Source organism: Calidris pugnax, unplaced genomic scaffold, assembly GCF_001431845.1.
Source record: "Calidris pugnax isolate Ruff unplaced genomic scaffold, ASM143184v1 scaffold298, whole genome shotgun sequence".
In the NCBI taxonomy this organism is placed as follows: domain Eukaryota; kingdom Metazoa; phylum Chordata; class Aves; order Charadriiformes; family Scolopacidae; genus Calidris; species Calidris pugnax.
In genome coordinates, this window is record NW_015091152.1 from 530,164 (window position 1) to 550,326 (window position 20,163).

General features: G+C 42.7%; 1 protein-coding gene across 1 annotated transcript in view; it reads right to left on the minus strand.

Annotated features, from left to right (window-relative positions):
• The window catches only part of LRP6 (LDL receptor related protein 6), a gene marked incomplete at its 3' end in the record, with an annotated part of 128,049 nt that overhangs the window by 45,726 nt on the left and 62,160 nt on the right, over positions 1 to 20,163 (minus strand). The window contains exons 4-7 of the mRNA XM_014959249.1: positions 18,559 to 18,755; positions 17,675 to 17,806; positions 7,791 to 8,187; positions 7,133 to 7,304 (exon numbers count right to left, since the gene is read on the minus strand). Of these exons, the coding sequence (XP_014814735.1) occupies positions 7,133 to 7,304; positions 7,791 to 8,187; positions 17,675 to 17,806; positions 18,559 to 18,755 (898 nt within the window). The remainder of the gene's footprint in view (positions 1 to 7,132; positions 7,305 to 7,790; positions 8,188 to 17,674; positions 17,807 to 18,558; positions 18,756 to 20,163) is intronic.

Sequence of the window (20,163 nt, forward strand, 5' to 3'; positions counted from 1 at the left end):
TGGGCATCTGACATGGCCACTCCAGGGTCTCCTGAGACTTAACAGAAAAGAATAGGTGCTTTTAGAGCAGGACTCACCCAATCTGTTCTAAACGTTTCCTTTAGGTTAAAGCAAGCCACGTGACAGAAGCACTGATTTCTGACATCTTCTACAAGGCAACCTCCAGAGCTGAAGATCTCTACATCTCACTAGATGAAAACCACCCACAGATTGCAGAGAGAAATGCAGATCTGTGGCACAAGAACCGTTTCAAAACAACGTCCAAGTCTTCTGTAATATCACATCATTTTTAGGGCAGTAATTTAACTCCCTGGAAAAATACTGTGCTTGGTATCCAGATCACAGTCGTTAGTTTTGGACAAGAGTTGCCTGTATCTACCCAAAACCTTCCCTCAGTGTCCTCTTTCTATTGCAAGGTGCTGGGAGCCTCTCCCTGTTCCCTTGAGGGTGACAGCCTGTTGATAGCACCTTCCTCAGGACTTCTCCGAGAACTTGTCAGAACAAGTGGTTTGGAACTGGTGTCTCAAGAGTCAAACTTGTCGCATTTTTGTTTTACTTAGATAGTCTCCCTTGATCAAAGACAATAAAAAGTTGACTTTTTAAAGTTCCTGAATTAAAACTGGCATGGATATTTTAAATACGTTTCCTCTTTTCTACTTTCATATAAAACGCTTTGAGCAGCTGCAAAACACACATGCCTAAGAGACAATTCTGTAGCATCGGGCTGAAAAGCCAAAGCAAAAATTGGAAATTAACTTTTTAATTTTTTTTTTTTTAAATAATAACAAGCTTACAATGCCAGGAGGTCCTGGCCCAAATTTTGGGGTCCACAGACAAGAGGCCACTCGAATGGCTCTTCAACAGTCAGGAGACTTTACTAATACATTATGGCTGTCATTTGTTTGCTTTGTAATATATTTTTTTCTATCTTGGACTGCATCATGAAACTTAATTCTTTCCTAAGTTCATTCAGAAGTTCATAAGAAACCTCCAAAATGGAAATTATACAAAGTATAAACTAATTATTACTATTTTTTAAAGCCCTTAGTATATTACTACTTTCAAAAACTTGTAAGTTTTCTTAATGCAGGTCCAGCAGGTAATAAGAAGGAGCTGGAAATTCTCTGACAAAGTATATGCTTTACGTTTCTGAAACTGGGATGGAAGAGACAGATCTGCCCCTACCCTCTGCAGCACATACTTGGTCATTGCTGAATGAAGCTCCCAAGTGCCACAAGTATCCAAACCAGGTGGATAATAAATTATGGCCAAAATTAAGCAGTAAAGCAACTTCAAATATTTGTTTCAACTGCCTTACTTCTCATACCTGCAAAAGCTTAATGGAAGCACACAAAAGCAGCTGTGTTCCCTGCTTCTCAATTTTCAAATCTCTGCTTCAAACTAAAGGTGGATGAGGTAGGATCAGTAATCAGGCTTATAAATCCATCGGCATTTTGCAATACAAAGCCCAATGCTACGAGACAAAATTTCTCAGTCGGAAAATAAATGGTGAATGCTTACAAAACAAAATTTCCTTATTAGGGTGGCAGTAAAATTGCGGGAGTTGTCATCGGAGGAAAATGTAGCCCTGTAATTTCAGGATTAGAATATGAATTGGAGCATTCTCTAGATGCCAAGCTATTAGCTCCTGGGTCAAACACAAAAAAAGGTCCTCTCTGTTCAAGATTTTTGTGCTCAAAAAAAGTCTTAGCAGCATCCGCTTTCTGTTGTGCGACAAGGCTGCGTTCCGGAGACTGGTGTGTACTTACGCTGCAAAACAGCAGGATATAAGACTTTCCATATTCATCATGAGGATTAGAGACAGTAATGCCAGCCAGGACTAATAGATTTGGGAATACAGAAACACTTCAAGTTAGAGCTGCACTCCAAAAAAATCCCTAGATAATGGTTGGATGTGTATAGGAGGCAGAGTCTCCTTTCTTTAAACTCACCACTAGTAGGTGTGAGTGGGTGTCATCTCTGGCTCTGAGAATGGAGAACAGGAAGGAAGAGGAATAAAGAAAAATGAAGCAAAGACTGAAAATTTGTGAAAAATCAGCCGTATCATCATTATTTCCTCTTACCACACACGCACATCCACGCCTGTATGCAGCCATTTATAACTGCTTTATCAATAGGAGCTTTGCTGACCATTTTAAATCCAACCTATGCCTTAAAACAGGTAGCGTACGTGCTCAGAAGACAAATACCTACTTGTGCAGGAAAACATAAGACCAATTCAACGGAGCAGATCATACATTTTTAACCTCATAGCACGGCAGGAAAATGCTTTAAACCTGTAGCAAGTCAATGAGAAATCTTCCCTACTGGTAAGCACAATAGCAGCCATCCATTTCAATAGAAGTTTATCAGCAGTGAAACCTGACCGAGATAAATGAGGAAGCTGTTGAGCCACAGCCTGCTCCTGCCTGCTGCAGGCTGCCAGATAAAATGGGAACAAAAGCTCCCTGCTGTACCCCCTACCAGTCTCCATTAACCCCTGCTGATGCTTTATTATCGTCTGGGGGCTCCAGAACAGCATCGCATGAATCAGTGTGTAAAAAATAAATAATAAAAGCTCATACGTGGCACAAACAAACCAGAAACAAGGCTGGCAAGAAACAGTCATTTTGGTAACGCTGCAATTAAATAATGGTTCTGAGGAATTCCACGTGCTAGGAAGAAAAGAAAAAGCACACGACGGATGTAAAATTACGTATGAAAAACTACTTAAAGGCAATAGAATGCAAGTACACCACCATGTTTCTCCTGCTTTTACTGCACCCCCCCCAAACACATACAAGCAAAGCAGGGATCAGGCACAGAATTCTGATGGCTTCATGTCCAATTCCAAGTTTCACCTTTTGATCCTGTCACAAATATCCTTTTTTGTTGCACCTCCTCCAGTGTCCCTTCTCCAAACGTAAGTTTAAAATATTTACTGAAGGTCAAAGCATCTTCTACTAAACTGATGTAAAAAAAATAAAAAAAAGGATGGGAAGGGCAGGGAAAGTGTTACAAATCTCCTCAGGATTCATGGTTGCCATAGGAGAGAGAGGCAGTGAGAGAAAAAAGGAAGACTTGAAATGTTAGTAATATTTTAGCTATCATAGATTTAGATAGTGCCATTGCAGCCTGAGATTTCTGTTGCCTACTCTAACAAAGTCATAGAATCATAGAATTGCCCAGGCCGGAAGGGACCTCCAAAGGCCATCTAGTCCGACCCCCCCGCAGTCAGCAGGGACACCCCCAACTAGACCAGGTTGCCCAGGGCCTCGTCGAGCCTCACCTTGAATATCTCCAGGGATGGGGCCTCAACCACCTCCCTGGGCAACCTGTTCCAGTGCTCCACCACCCTCACAGTGAAGAACCCTCTCCTCATCTCCAGTCTAAATCTGTTCCCCTCCAGCTTGAAGCCATTGCCCCTCGTCCTGTCACTACAGGCCTTTGTAAACAGGCTCTCCCCAGCCTTCCTGTAGCCCCCTCAGGTACTGGAAGGCTGCTATTAGGTCTCCCCGGAGCCTCCTCTTCTCCAGGCTGAACAACCCCAGCTCCCTCAGCCTGTCCTCGTAGCAGAGGTGCTCCATCCCCCTGATCATCCTTGTGGCCCTCCTCTGGACCCTCTCCATCAGGTCCATGTCCTTCTTATATTGAGGGCTCCAGACCTGCACACAATACTCCAGGTGAGGTCTCACCAGAGCAGAGTAAAGCAGAAGAATCACCTCTCTGGACCTGCTGGCAACGCATCTTTTGATGCAGCCCAGGATGGGATTGGCCTTCTGGGCTACAGCTGCCCACTGCCTGCTCATGTCCAGCTTCTCGTCCACCAGCACCCCCAAGTCCCTTTCCTCAGGGCTGCTCACCCCCTAGTTTGTATTGGTGGCGAGGATTGTTCCAGCCCAGGTGCACAACCCTGCACTTGTTCTTGTTGAACCTCATGAGGTTCACCTGGGCCCACCTCTCCAGCCTGTCCAGGTCCTTCTGGATGACATCCCATCCCTCTGGTGTATCGACAACACCACACAGCTTGGTGTCGTCTGCAAACTTGCTGATGGTGCCTTTAATCCCCCTGTCTATATCATTGATAAAAATGTTAAACAGTATTGGCCCCAGCACGGACCCTTGAGGAACACCACTTGTGACTGGTCTCCATCTGGACTTTGAGCCATTGAGTACCACCCTCTGGATGTGACCATCCAGCCAGTTCCTTATCCACTGAACAGTCCACCCATCAAATCCGTCCCCCTCCAATTTGGCAATCAGGATGTTGTGGGGGACCGTGTCAATCTCTCATAAAACATTACTGAGAGGCCACACAAGATCCTGGGGACAATTCACTATGATGCATCAGTAAAGAAACTCCCTGCTATATTTCCATTACTCAGCACACCAGGGGTGGGGGTTGGAGGGGAATCTACTTCAGACTGAACCATGCTCTTGGGTGAACACCCCCTCTTCATCCTACAGAACCCTCCCATGCTTTACTAACCACAGAAGCCGTACTGAACTCCAACGCTGATCTATCACTAGCAGAAGGCATTGATCTTCCACTGATTTCTGCCCCCCTGAAGTGCAGTTAGCAAGTAGCAATATTACACTTAAGGAAGAACATGAAGTTTTTCCTCCAGCTAATGCAACAAACAAATAGAATAAAGACTGTCCAAACCTCCAAGGAACAGAACGGCCTCAACACAAGGAAAAGAGGGAGGCTCTATGGGTTTAATCCAAAGGTCCACCCATCCCAGTATCCCGTCTCAGAGAATTATCCAAACTTAATCTTACAGACCAGCATAATAAAGGAAATACATACTGAAACTTTTCAAGAAGCCTTTTTCAGTCTACAGCAATTTACAGTTCGGTGACTGGTGGTTCAGAAGGAAATTTTATTTTCTAGTAAGCTGAAGTGGGATTCCCTTTCAGAGACCTACCCAGTCTTCCCAGTAACACATGTAAACTTTCAACATCCACAGCCATTTCCAGAACTTAGCACTTGCTTTTGTTTGTTCTGCACCCACCACCTGCCAGTATCATTTATGAATGCCAATTTCTTCTATCAAAAAGGTGGCGAGGGTGAAAACCCTGGTGACCTTATAAATAATTTTCTTCATTGTATAGATCTTTGTCACATAACCCTATATGAACACCTTCTGCAATTAAAAAAACCAACACCCAAAACCTCAAACAAAACTAAAATTGAAAAACACCAAAGAAAAACTGAGGGAATTTCTTCTCTGTTGCTTTGAAGGTTTTACTCAGGCTTTTTTAAGATTGTCTGCACATCAATAAGTTAACAAATATTAACTTTTTATAAAAAGCAGCAGCAGTAAAACCCTAACACTTGGAGCCTCGTAGGAAAAAAAGAACTAGTAATTCTGAAACCTTAAGATGATAAATCTTCTCCAATGCCCTGCATAGATGTCACATGACAACCTGGAACAAACTCATTCTGCTGGCTCACGTTGGTTTAAAAACAATGAAATGGAAATTGTCCCAGCAAACCTTTTGCCAGATCAGATATCTTCTGTCCTGCCACAGACACTGTAACGTTGGCATAAACATTATATCATGTGTTCAGGCCAGTTTGACAGAATTGCAGCAGTGAGCTCATGCCTGATCTAGATGAAAATTTCTATCACAAACTGATCCAGCACTGAAAAGAATCATTATTAATGAGTATGAAACCACAGTCTGGGTAAGACCGAAGCGCATGAAAAAATATCAATGTTTTGGCAAGAGTGAGAGTGGAGAATGCCTAACTTCCCCGTTGCAAAGTACATTCAAGTCCAAGACAGTATCAGGGCTGAAGTGCTCAATCTGTTATAAATAAATCTCTAAGTATAGCTAAGACTCTTCTCCCCCCCCTCTTTTGTCAGAGCTGGCAAAACATTAGGGGAATTACAGACTATAAATCTTGTTTTCAGGACAAAGAGGACTGTGCTCCCTGAGGCTCTTCCAAGGAGCGCTTCAAAGCAACTCACCTTGCAGGACTGGAGTTACTTTGACTCTGAAGGAGAACAAACAGTTATGTCACCTTCCAGCATAAGACTATGACTTCAAATTGCCTTATTTGAAATAAAAAAAAAAACCACCCCAATTTCATAAGGCTAGAGAAGACATTGTGCCTAACGATCTTAAAGGTCCCTTCCAACTCTAACCATTCTATGATTCTAACGTGGTAAGTGCTGAGAATTATTTGCAATGGTAAGGATTCACTCAGGAAAGTCAGAATTCATCAAAAGAAAGGTAAATCTACCAAGATATAGCAAAGGTAGATGGTGCTACTATGCACCAGTAGTAGCCACATCTCCTGCATCCAGATAAACTTCTGCCTTTTGATAGTAAACTGAATACTAAACAACCCTATTTTCTCGAAGACTGTCAAAGGGATAAAAAAAAGTCAAATTCGCTCCATAAATGTTATATAACAAAATAAACACAAGATTTTTTCAATGTGAGAGAGAAGAAAACCACCATATTTGTTCGTAATTAAAAATTCCAGCAGAACATATCAGAAAGAAAGGAAAATCCATCCACCTGCTGGAACCCCAATTAAACAAGGGAGACACTAAGTACAGAGGATTAGTGGGAGTCGTAGTCATATTTGAGAGAGAAGAAAACCACCATATTTGTTCGTAATTAAAAATTCCAGCAGAACATATCAGAAAGAAAGGAAAATCCATCCACCTGCTGGAACCCCAATTAAACAAGGGAGACACTAAGTACAGAGGATTAGTGGGAGTCGTAGTCATATTTGAAATGAGATTTACTTCTTTAAAATATGTTCTGCATCTAAGCTGAGTAGCACAAAGAAGAGAGGGTTCTTTTTTAACCTAAAAATATTACTCCCAATAAAAATCTTTTTTTCCTGATGACCTAAGAATCGACTGATTTAACAAATCCTTACGATACATTCAGAGTGATCTACTACATGGATATCATTTCCATTATACACACAGAAAAATAGTGAGTAACTTGCCCAAAGACAGAGACGAAACCGAATTGTTTCTTCGAGCACAAATCAACCGTTATCCCATTGCCCTTTTGAGCTGTATCAGAATTTAAACAGCTAGAAAAATAGAGTAATTACATGCTGTAACTCCATGGAATTAATAATGCAGGTGCAATTACAAACCTCTATTTTGTCCGTTTTGGCATCTCCCCAGTATATTTTATTTTCTGCATAATCCAAGGCCAGTCCGTTGGGCCAGCCAAGCGAGGTATTCACCAGCACAATTCTGTCTGAGCCATCTAATGCTGCCCTCTCAATCTTTGGGATTTCTCCCCAGTCAGTCCAGTACATGTACCTGCAATGGAAACAAAATCTTAATATTTTTATTAAGCTAAACTTTCAGTATTCCCATAGCTTCTTACGGACCACCATTCCCCGAAAACACTTCATTTCTAAGCCAAATATTCTTTCCTTACCTAAGTAAGGATGCCCAATCCACTCAAAAGGCATTGACATGTAAACACACAACTCGTCTATCAGTTGGCTGAGCAAAACTACACAACCAGTGCCCTTAGCTAGAATAAACAAACAGATCCACACAGCTCCCAAAGAGATTTTTAAATGGGAGAATAAAACAAAGACATACAGGATGACTCCCCAGGTAGTCAAAACAGAGCATCAGTTCCTGTGCCTCAGAACTTTAGCTTTCAAAGAATCCCAGTATTTTCATTTTGAAGGCTCAGAGGTTTATCATCGCACCCCATTGTCTACATACGGGGAGACAGAGGCACCATCTTTACATGACCAGTATCTAAAAATATGCTTGTGAACAGCTCCTCACCCAACCATGGGATCCAGCACAATAGCTCTGGGTTCTTCCAGGTCTTCTGATATCAAGATTTTTCTCATGGTCCCGTTGAGCCTTGTAACTTCAATACGGTCTGTGCCGGTGTCAGTCCAATAGAGATTGCGGGCAACCCAGTCCACAGCGATGCCGTCGGGATGCGCGATCTGTGCTGTGACAACAAACTGACTGCCTGACCCATCAATGAACGAGCGGCGGATGGCCCTAACTTCATCATCCGTCCAATAGATGTACCCTTCCAGAGGATCAAAGTCAATGGCGATGGCGTGACGAATGTCCTCCAGCGGCAAAACGATGTCCGTAAAATCTGGGGTGTCTAAGGATATTCGCCTCAAATCCGTCCGGCGGGCCAGAAGCAGCAGTTCAGTGGCACCTACATGAACAAGGTTAAAAACACAAGCATCTTACAAACACTGTGCAATAAGCCTGGAAATGGTGAACCTGATTCTGCACCGTTTGGCAGAAGCTAGTCTAGCTACCTTGATTTCACAGGACCTAACCAAACTGATAGGCACCCGCAGGGAATTCCACTCAAGGGCTTCAAATGTGAGGTTATTCTTCTGCAGAAAGAGTCAGATGCGTTTATAGAGAAAATTCAGTGGTTGTTTTCTTGTCCAAAACGTATTATGTTGACGTGTTTTCTATCCACATCATTCCCTTCAAAGGTACTGAAATAGATATGCAGTGACTATGCTGCTATTTTATGCAAATCAACAGATGGCCTGCAGCCTCTTAGATGAAAAATTAATTATATAAATAATTTACTGACTATTTGCTGTTGTGGGTATAGGGGACAACCACGACAAACAAGCAGCAACACCCTTTGAAGGGGAAAAACGTAGCACAGAAAGCCACAAGTAAATCTCCTTTTGAGAAACTCCTATCGGAAGAATTTGATTTGGGAAATGACAACTGTCCAGTGACCACACAAAGCAGGAGGCCTGTCAGCTTCTCCCATATTTGTTGAGAACAAGCTTATTGAAGACATGAAGATAAATAACAGTGTGTCTTATAAAGTCATATTGAGCTGAAGCATAAAAAAAGCCCTGCTGGCTTTGAGGTCAAAAGTCAGAATCACAATAAATAACTAAGATGAGCTTGCGCTGCAGAAGATATTTTCACATAGAGCAACACAAGCTGTTTCATGGTCCACGTGCCGGGCACCTGATCAATGACAAAAGTACTTATTGTCTACTCTAATTCATTCTCATTGCATTTTCCATTCTATGTCACTAAATTTCAGTGTAATGAAGGATAAACGACCACCACACCCCATTCCAATTAAAGTGGCTTATCAGTTTGGAGTCTCAGGGAGATAAGAGCAGCTCAGGCCCCAGGGAAGCTTGAGCTAAGGTGAAATGTGTGCAATCCTAAATTCACGGAAAGTGTGTTGCAATGGCTCTCCTCAGACAGTGAGGGGAAAGGGTTTGGCAGGGACTGGTACAGGTGTGAGGACAGAAGGTGGGAGGCTTAGGAAAATACACGCATCAACATCGCAGGGAACAAGAGCCAGTGCCAAGCCACATCCTGTCCACGTCTTGATCTTGATCTTAGAGGTATCGACAAGGGCTGGAAGACTAAAAGGAGCAAAAAATTAAAGCAAGTAGGTCGCTGATGAAGAAAGAATTTTGATGCCAGGTGCCAAATTTATTTAAAAAAAAAAAATAAAATCAGTAATTGTTGTTGGTGCTAGCTGAAACCTCACCGTATGCCAAACTTTGGAGAGCTGCCAAAGCAGCCATTGCTTCATTTACAGCAAGTAACACATTAAAAACATCTAATAAGCTTTCACAGCGCTGCACGAAACAGCACCTTTCAACAACTGAAGTAGAGAATATTATTAAAAATGTTCATGATTGATAGTCCAGAACGGATTAAGATCAGCTTTGGGATCCTCTGTCCTAAAACACCTTGTGTTCAGAAACACATGTACACACACTACTCAATTGTTCTTCTAGTGAATTAATTAATATCAGGAAGGGGGAACCTGTAGCTACATGTCTACGCATACTTCAAAATAACGTAAAGCATGTGACACAGTAAATGGAAAACAGGCATGTTAATAAGATTTTTTTATAATTACAGAAGCAACTAATCTTGTCACAGTAGTCTGTATGTACATCTGGATTTGTTGCCACCAAGTGTATCAAACAATTCAGCATTAAGATCCAAGCATTCAGCTGCATTATGGTCATATAAAGTATTAATAAATAAGTAATCTCAACTATTCAGGTTCAAGTAAGAAAGAAGTCCCCAGTATGTACTTTCTTACCAACTTCATGGTGATTTAGCAAACTTTTCTTTTAAACAAATCTATGAAAATCATATTTTAAAACCCAAACAATACCATCTTTTTTGCATTACCTAGTAAAACTAAGGTTGAGCAGATGCACTAACCTCAGATTTCTAAACCAGTAGAAAGCTATACGTACTCTACTGTATACAGAAAAAGCATAATTTAAAAATAATGTGTGTGCTGTAGCTGAAGCTGAGAGTCATTTGAAGAACCAATGCCAGGTCCCCAAAAAGACTCAAGTACAACCACGCCTTTGCTGAAACTCACTCTTAAAATTGACCAATTGACCTTCCAATTCTTCTCAAAGATGACCCATTTCAACAGCTTCGGTATCCTGCTTTTGGGTTGCAACACTGTTGTTTAGTCAAAATAACCCAAGGTGTCTAAGCTTTAATTCAGCATTGGGAAATGCCTGGCTTTGGGCTAATCCACGTTACACTCCACATCCCTGCGCTAAGAATGTCATGGTCTTTATCTGGGGGCTTAACTAACATTCCAGCCCCCAGTAAAGCACCACCCCTCACCTCTCCAATCAAGCAATAAAAAGTTTAAAGCTTACTTTAGAGCTATCACCCCCCCATTTGCAAACTGACACCTCAGCTGCTCAGTTGGATCACCAGTGATTCTGTCCAGGAAAAAGGAACCCAGTAGAAAAGAAGCATCTCACCTCGAGGTAGGCTGAGGGAAAGATCACTCAATACTTTCAGACTTGTCCTGACAATAGCACAAATAGCAAATGCAAGAGCTGGGCACCCATTACCACCTCGACAGCAGTCAAGAAGAAAAGGTCTCAAAACCAAGCCAAAGAATTTGCACCTATTGCAAACCCCAGCTGTAGAAAGTTTACCAGGCAGGGCACAGACCACCTCAAGGTACTCAAGGTTGCCAGGACATTACAGAATCAATCAATTTTGTTCACTGCTATTCCAAAGACCAGTTACACTGCAAAAGCTAAAATGGGACAGCAGGATCTCCAGATGTCTTCACTCTGCCTCTCCAAAAGAAGCCCTGCCTCTAATGCTGGAGAACATGACAGATATGGAATCATATTTCAAGACAAGAATAAAAAGGTAGGAAAAGACAACGCAGGTTGCATGCCTGCCTAACTCCTTCTTTTCAATGTATCAGCACTTACTGGGAGAAGGTAGGAAAAGACAACGCAGGTTTCATGCCTGCCTAACTCCTTCTTCTTTTCAATGTATCAGCACTTACTGGGAGACCACGAACATAGACACCACCTCAAACCTCAGTTGGCTCAAACACTTTCCAAAGGGGGGGACTTTTCCATCGGGGCTGAACCAGAGCTCTGCTTCGGCACGTGTAGGCAGACCTGAGGCAGGTCTTCCTCTAGACACCTTGGACCCACGTACGAGGAGGACGAAGTGGCCTAGATGAAGACTCGGGGGACTCAGAGATTACTTTACTGCCCACACTGCTGTCTCCTCGCTAACGACTGACGGTCTCCACTGCACCCAACACAAGCTTGCCTATAGACACAAGTACACCCTGGATACAGTGCTGGCTTTGAGGGCACAGACCAGCAGGTATTGGTGGGGTACGTGCCCATGGCCTTCAAGCCACCGTGCGCGGAGCTGCCACGTCTGCAGGCAGGGCAGGCATACGGCTGTCCCGTATCCAAATTTCACTGAATTTTAGAGTTGGAAGGGACCATAGAGATCATCTAGCCCAACTCCCCTGCTGAAGCAGGATTGCCTAGAGCTTGTCAGAGCATGTTACTCAGGAGCATCCAGGTGGGTCTTGAAAATCTCCAGAGAAGGGGACTCCACCCCCTCCCTGGGCAGCCTGTTCCAGGGCTCTGCCACCCTCACCGTGAAGAAGTTTCTCCTCATATTTGAGTGGAACCTCTTATGTTCCAGCTTGTGCCTGTTGCCCCTCGTCCTCTCACTGGGAACCACTGAAAAGAGTCCGGCTCCCTCCTCCTTCAGCCCTCCCTTGAGATACTTGTCAGCATTGATAAGGTCTCAGCCTTCTCTTCTCCAGACTAAAGAGTCCCAGCTCTCTCAGCCTTTCTTCATAAGGAAGAAGTCACTTATCCTTCTGCTTATCCCCCCTGCTGATCTCCCACACAATCCTAAGTGGGATACAGCAACCCATAACTTATTTCTTAAAAAAAAAAAAAAAAGTTTCCAAAGTATTCAAATTGGGGACCAAGTTCAAAATTCTTTTTAGCAGTGCCTCAAGTCATAGTGCATTCAGGATAGTTAGAATTTTTTCTAAAATCAAGTCCCTTACTTAGGATGTCTAAATATGGACATAAAAGCTTTACTCCAGACTCTTATTTTTGAGAGCTTTAGCCTACTTTTATTAAGCACTTTGAAAGCTGGGATTACAAGCTCACGGATGGTGCATTACATTAGTCCTGGAACTAATACTTTCCTCAAAAAAAAAAAAAAAAAGTCTCTATTAAAAATCAAAATAATTTAAGTCTACGTGCAAGCTAAAGTGAAGGGAAGGGGGAGAAAAGGAGAAACGGCAAGCGTGCAGATACATGCAATGGTGTAGCTTTAAGTGCAGTGTCTAGTGCCCTGCTAACCTTCACAATTAATTACATCTTCTCAATGATACACAGGCCTCAGTCATTTGTAAGTTATTGAACTTCAAAACCAGCAGTGGTTGCTGAGGCCAGTGCAGCTACACAGACACACACTCAGGAATTCATACACAAGAAGCGCTAGACCTGGGACATGTATAATGCATTCTCCATATCTGAGAGATCAAGATTCTTAATGCACCCTCAACAGAATTACCACACATTTGACTAAAATATTTATTTCCTAAATGTCTTTCACCAGTGGTAACGGCACTATTGTCACAGAGCCCCCGACACTACAATACAAACAAGATTATTTCACCTAGAAAAGCTCAACCTTTAAATCACAGAGGCAAAGGCTATCTAGTAACTGAAATTAATCATGTATTTTTTCCTCTCCTTTAAAAGAAATGCAAGAACGAGGGTGTTAAATTAACATCTTGATCTGTACAGTCAAATCCAGATTCTGGCTATTCTTGACAAAGCCAATTTCCCACTGGACAGACCTGAAGTGCAACAGGAAGCCCAAGTTTCTGCTGATGCCTCCAGACCTCCCGGGGAAAGAGGGTCCCAGTGTCCGTGGGCAAAACAGACTCTTTTCCTGGAAGAGAATGGAAGGGCTAAACCAGGGCTGGAAGGAAAGCCTGAAGCAGTGCTTTTTCTCCATGAGGAAACTCACTCCTCACTCAGCTGTAGTCACTGTTGGGTTTCTGAGTACACACCACACATCTGGACTGGCAGTAGCAAATGGGGGGAATTAGTAAAATGCACTCCAGGCAAAGACAGAACCTGAGCACACGGACAGAGAGATCTTTGAGTTAATAAGAATGTAACTCCAATGGCAAACCCATAAGACAAACCTCAATTTTCTTACAAAACCAACAAACAGGTCATTGAAATGTAGCACTGCCAAACTCAGAACAGCACTGCCTATGATACTCAAAAAAAGAGAAATCCCACTATATCCTGCAGAGGAGGACAATAAATTACCAAGAATACGACAACTGTAGGTAAAAGCTCCCTGGTAGAAGTGCCTGGGTGCTCAGACAGGGGTCTTTGCTTTGGACATTTCATGGTCAGCTCTTCCTCAGTCAGTAAACTGCTTATCACAGAATCACAGAATTGTCAGAGTTGGAAGTTGACCTCTAGAAACCATCCAGTCCAACTCCCCTGCCAAAGCAGGGCTGCCCAGAGCACATCACTCAGGAGCATCCAGACGGGGCTTGAAGATCTCCAGAGAAGGGGACTCCACACCCTCCCTGGGCAGCCTCTGCCAGGGCTCTGCCACCCTCACCCCAAACAAGTTCTTCCTCACATTGGAGTGGAACTTCCCATGGTCCAGCTTGTGCCCGTTGCCCCTCGTCCTCTCACTGGGAACCACTGAAAAGAGTCTGGCTCCATCCTCCCTCAACCCACCCTTTAGATCCTTGTCAGCATTAATGAGGTCTCCCCTCAGCCTTCTCTTCTCCAGGTTGAAGAGCCCCAGCTCTCTCAGCCTTTCCTCAGCAGGGAGATGCTCCAATCCCTCCACCATCTCTGTTGCCCTACGCTGGACTCTCTCCAGCAGTTCCCTGTCTTTCTTGAACTGGGGAGCCCAACACTGGACACAGGATTCCAGTTGTGGCCCCACCAGGGCAGAGCAGAGGGGGAGAATGACCTCCCTTGACCTGCTGGCCACACTCTTCCCTACGCAGCCCAGGACTCCATTGGCCCTCGTGGCCACAAGAGCACACTGCTGGCTCATGGAGAGTCTACTATCCACCAGGACCCCCAGATCTTATTCTGCCTCTCTTTTCTTTGAGGGACAGGGACTTACCAACTTTAACCCAGGCGATGGGGGAGCCAAGAGCTTGCTACAAGCCCACATCTCAGTTAAATAACTGTTTTATTTTGTAAGAGGAACAGAAAATACGGCATGAACAACCAACCAGTATTATCAGTTATTAGAAATAGAGCTAATTTTATTTCAAATTATCACCCTTTCCTGAAACACTATGGAGAAGTGTTTCTAAATGGGGGGTAGGTTGTATTATATTCATAGCTTTCACAAAAAAAACGGTGAAACTCCTCTAAGGTGTGATGAAAAAAACCCTACAAAACCCAGAGAAACTAACGCTGGGAGAGAGGGGAGGGAGGAAAAGATTTCCTATAAACCAAGATTATTCAAAAATGCTAGGTTGTCATGGAAACTGCTCAGGGAGGGTCAGCCAGCCTCACCTTTGGCTGCAAGGATCATCTGTCAATGCCAAAGCACTGCAAACACCACAAACACACACTCAAAATTCACCCGTCAAAATCCTTCCAGTCCGGGCTGGCGCTCTCATCAGCGCAGCATGAAATGAAGTTCTCTCCTCAAAGAGGCTCCTTTCAGCATGAAAAGAATTTGGTTTAGGAACCAGTCTGATTTCTGTCTACTGCTAGAAGACAAAACAGTCTCAAAGAAAAGAAACTCGTAGCCTCATTTTTCACCTTCCTTCACCTGTAAGTCACCCTCCCCTCCTTCCTTCCCCCAAAGTCATGTACATGTTCTAATTGCAAACAGAGATTTAATCACTGTTCCAGTTTGTGGCATAATAGATATGTACTGAAATGATCCAAAGTAAAAATGTTCAGTTCTCGGGGTTCAGCTCTACTTTCACTGCAGATCTAGTAAACAGGCAAGTACAAAGGAGTAAAAAAAAAGCCACCAGCCCAAGAAACCAGAGCCATCCCCCCCCCCAACTCTGAAAGAGAGAAAACAAATTTACTTCTGCAGGGTCACTGAGCAGCCTTAAGAAAGGAAGGCAACACGCAAACACAGACAGATTTACATCTCAACATCTTCTCTGTGGCTGGTCCCCCTGGGTTCGACCGCCACGCTCTCCTCCCTTCCCCGAACCAAGGACTGCTGCCTTCATCACTAGGAGAAGAAATTCCAGTGGATCAAAAGAAGAAGTGGATAATTCCAGTGGATAAACAAACACAGACTCAATTTTCTCCCCCTTCTCACCAGGCATTTTCTTCTTGAAAAGGGACGGTGCGGAGTGTTTTGGAAAGACACAATAAGGGAACGGTGGTTAAAAATGCAACATTATGTCGACATGCATAAGATAAATGTTCCTGTATAAGGTTTTTTTGGCATACAGATGAACAACACACTGTAATGAACTGGTGAAAATCTCTGATAAAATGGGAACTATATTTTGTGAGCCAAATATACTTCATGGCTGACCAGGAACATACAATTTGGCTTCTAGTGTTCAGGGAGTGGGAGAAAAGACCAACAGTTATAAAGTTTGAGACATCAGGAACAGCTGAAAAAGTGACCCGATGATTTTGAGTATCTCTGCAAGAGAAGTTAACGTCCTTGTAATAAGGTTTTGGATTTTTTAAAATACCATTCCTCTACTTGGCTTTGGTAATTTACAGTGACAGGCTAGAAAGGTGCCATCCAGCCCCTCGGCACAGGGCAAGTTAACCTGTGGGGTAGGTTGCCTTCATGAGGACGTAGGGCTGAACCTGAGCAGGGAAGCAAAAAGATCCAGCCCCCTCTTGCCTGAAGTCCCTGACCTTTTTCCTAACAACAGGAAGTCAAAGGGAAGTAATTTATCACTCTCAGTCTCTCCAGGGCTTGTTCCAACTGTTGGCCTTAAGTCCTTCAGCCTCTCCTGCCTCACCTTTCTCCCTCTGCTTGGTGAGTGACCAAACCTTCACCACTCCCTGTCCCCCCCATGGACTTTTTGTGCAGCTCTGCTTTTGGAAACGTGCCTGTATTGGGTAACAACTGCTTTAGCTATCTGCTGCCACAAAGGACTTTAGCTGTGCTTACCAAGGATTTTTTTTAAAAAAAAAGCACGTGAATTTGTGTCACATTCTGACCAAATATGACCAACTCATAACAGTATTATTAAAGCTTGTTCCCTGTGCTGTCAGAAATGGAAGAAAGCCATCGTGGGCACATATGGGTGAATTCTTACAAACAATCCTGCAAGGCTAAATTGGGAGCTGCTTTTGCATTTTTCACATAAAAGCAGCAATTTATTTTAACAAGGTTCACACAGGCACAAATAGCCACACAAAAATAATCAGCGGAGAGCATGAAATAGCATGAAATTAAAGAAAATTCTTAACAGTAGCTGACAAGCCTAGAAGAAATTTTAAAATATAAAATGATAATTTAACAAAAGTTCTTTCTGTATACATTTTATTTAGCTTATTTACAGTAAATTCTGCTGTTTCTGTTTCTTCCTCCATTTACCTTTGTCACAGAGAGACGATCTATATAAAAGATGGTTGGTTATGAGCCAGCTCATTGTCTCCCAGTGTTTATTTTGATACTGCTGAAGTACTACAGCAACCACAGCACAACGTCACAAGACCCATCCTTACAAAATGCAACAATTAAAAATCATATATATTAGCCCACAACGAGATGCTGCAAGCAGTTTTGGGTGTGTGCTTGCAGCCCTGACTCGATCAGGTCTTGAAACACTTTCTGCAAACGTGCCACGCTTTTTTCAGTTCCTCTGTACAGATGTAGGCACCTAACTTTATGCACGTGAACTGAAAGAGATTCCAGGTGTATGTGTGTATAATAAACAGACATCAGCTCTTAAAAAAAAAAAAAAAAAAAGAAAAAAAGAATTGAGTTTATTGTACAATCCTATTAGCCAAATACTAATTAATGAACAACAAGGTTAGAACCATTTTAGGGACAACAGAGGAGGTAGGTATCATTTTTTTCTAAGAAAAGAGAACAACAGAGCCCCCAAAAAACTTGCAGGGCATTAGTGACAGACAGAATTGCAATTTAATTTTTCAAACTGGAAGTAACCTGCTCACCAGCCATGAGACTCACTCTTTTTTGACAAGTAGAAGGCATTTTCCAATCACTTTTATCTGTACTGCAAAAGCATGCACGATTTCACCATTTGCCACCCTTATGTGTGTTACATAGCGAAGCTGGAAGAACCCCTTTCCCTCCCAAACCCACTTTGTGCTTCATCTAAAAGGATTTTTAAAAACAAAGCCTACCATCTTTGCAGGTCTTTCCATTCTCAAGAAGTTTCACACCAGTGGGACATGCACACTGATACGAGGGCTTGGTAGGAGACATCAAACACAAGTGGGAGCAGCCACCATTATTAATTCCACATGGGTTTGTAGCTGTTAAACATAAATCACACAGATTAATGCTTCTGATAACGAATGACCTCATCTCATGTGTTAAGACACATACGGCATTCGAGTGGTAGAATCGGTGGCAGCAACACAGATTAAAGGAGGAAATGATAAACACAGAACAAGGAAAAATTAATTCCAAGTGTTGAGTAGTGGGGTATTTATGGCACCAAAATGCACGGATGTTGAACGTTTCCTTTCTCGGGGAAGTAGCACTTAGCTCAATACAAGAGCTTTGTTTCAGCTCTGCTCTTCTCATTTTAACATAAAACTATTCAGCACGTTGCTGCTGAATGTGTAGCAGGTAATATATATAAAGACAAAATGCAAACAGAGTAAATTAACACAATGGTTAAGACACTGGTTATTACACAGAGCTAGTTTTGCTTAATATCATCTGCCAAATTAACACTACTTTCCATTCAGGAACTACTGCTTGGAAAAAATAAAAATACTGTGTTGCCTAAAGTTATGGCACATGAAACAGAAAAAAGAATAGGACAACAGGATAAATGTGGCAGGCAGAAAAAAAGCAAGAGATGGTTTTTTGCACTTAAAAAAAAAAACAATGTAGAGAATATTTGATTTCTCTTTGGGTCTTTTCCCAATCTCTTCATTGGAAAAACTGCATCATGACACGAGTGAAGCCGCCCACCGCCATACAGAAAGACTAATTAAGATTTCTGCAAATCAGTTCCAACTTGCAGTGAAAAAAAAAAGAAAGCAAGACAGCTTACCATTTGGCTGCCTCTTTTGGCTGAAAGCATGGATATCCATGGGAGAGAAGATGTTGGAATGTATTTCACGCAGGTCCTCCCCGGAGTACTTGCTGCAGGCCAAGATGGAATGCGTGTTCCAGTCGGTCCAGTACAACGTGTCCCCAAACAGCGTCAAAGCAAAAGGATGTGGAAGGGAGCCTTTAACCACTGCTTGCCTAATGGAATCCAGGGGAGAGAAAATGTAAGCTTCAACACAATTCACGCTAGGGTTTTGCTTGAACGTAGCTTTTGTGAAAAGAAGGACTTTTACAATGTAATTAGGGTCGATCGGAACTTTCCATTTATTTCTAGAGAACAAATACAGAACAAATACATTCCCCTACTTTGGGGAATGACAGGACTCCTGTGTCATTCCCCCGTATTTCCAGGCTGCCTACAGATGCTGAGATGGCTAAGAGATGCCAAATGAACTGCTTGCTCAGGTCTGTGGCTATTTCTAGCACCCTTTTAACACTCTATATCCGTGAGGCTCTGTGTCACCACGCGCCAGTGAGGAGAACGCCAGCTGATTTTATGCAAGTCTGACTGCTCCCTGCTGATACACAACGGCCATCGTTTTCAGCCTCAGCAGATTTCAAACTGAGGCAGCATTTGGTCCATTAACAATCCATCCATCTCTGCCAGTTTCACTCTTTTGAACCATCAGAAAAACAGTCTAATGGCAAATAGCCTCACTATAAAGAAATCCTTAAGTTACTTTTCATGATTCATTATTATGATAATTATTAAGCTATTGTTTTTATTATAAGCAGTGCCATTAAACAGAGTTCTACTGATCTTCTGCCATGGTAATGGTATCATTTCTGAGCAAAGTGGGTCACTGCCTGTCTCCAGGTTCATAAACAAAATTAAAGAGTATACCCATATATTTTATGTATATATACACAAACACATGCTCATTAGCCATCACAAAAATGCAGCACAAACATTACTGAAGACAGTTTTTCCAGGTTCTTGTGATGTAGAAACTAATTATCTGTACCCAGGTTCCTCAGAACTGGAATTAAGCAGCTTGTTTCTTACAGTTCTTTTATTCAGAATCAGAGAAAAACTTGGTATGGAGAGGACCCCGCAGGTCATCTTGACCAACACCCTGCTCAAAGCAGGGCCATACAGGTAGCATTTACAAAAGTGCTTCTTCCCACCTCCTTTCTTCTTAAATGTGTGGGTGCACATGCATTCCCACATCCTGGAGCTCCCACCCAGCAGTGAGGATCCCTCTCCCGGGCTGGCAGCGTAAGGGATGACACACAGCTCTGTACTCCTTCAATATTGGGGACACTACCAACACCACTCTCCTCATTTAGTAGCATTTACATATAGGGGACACTACCAACACCACTCTCCTCATTTTCTTCTTGCAGGGAAGAGAGTCACTAGCTGTACATTTACTGAGAAAGCATCCCCAACACTCTATGCGTCACTTTTGCAAGGAAGTTGGTAACTGAAGTGGGTTAGTAGAGGACAAAAATACTCTTATTTTCCAAATATTTTCTTTTAAAATATAACAAAGGAGTATATTAAAGCAAGAAACTTGAAAGTGTCTTTTGCCAATGATTCTGA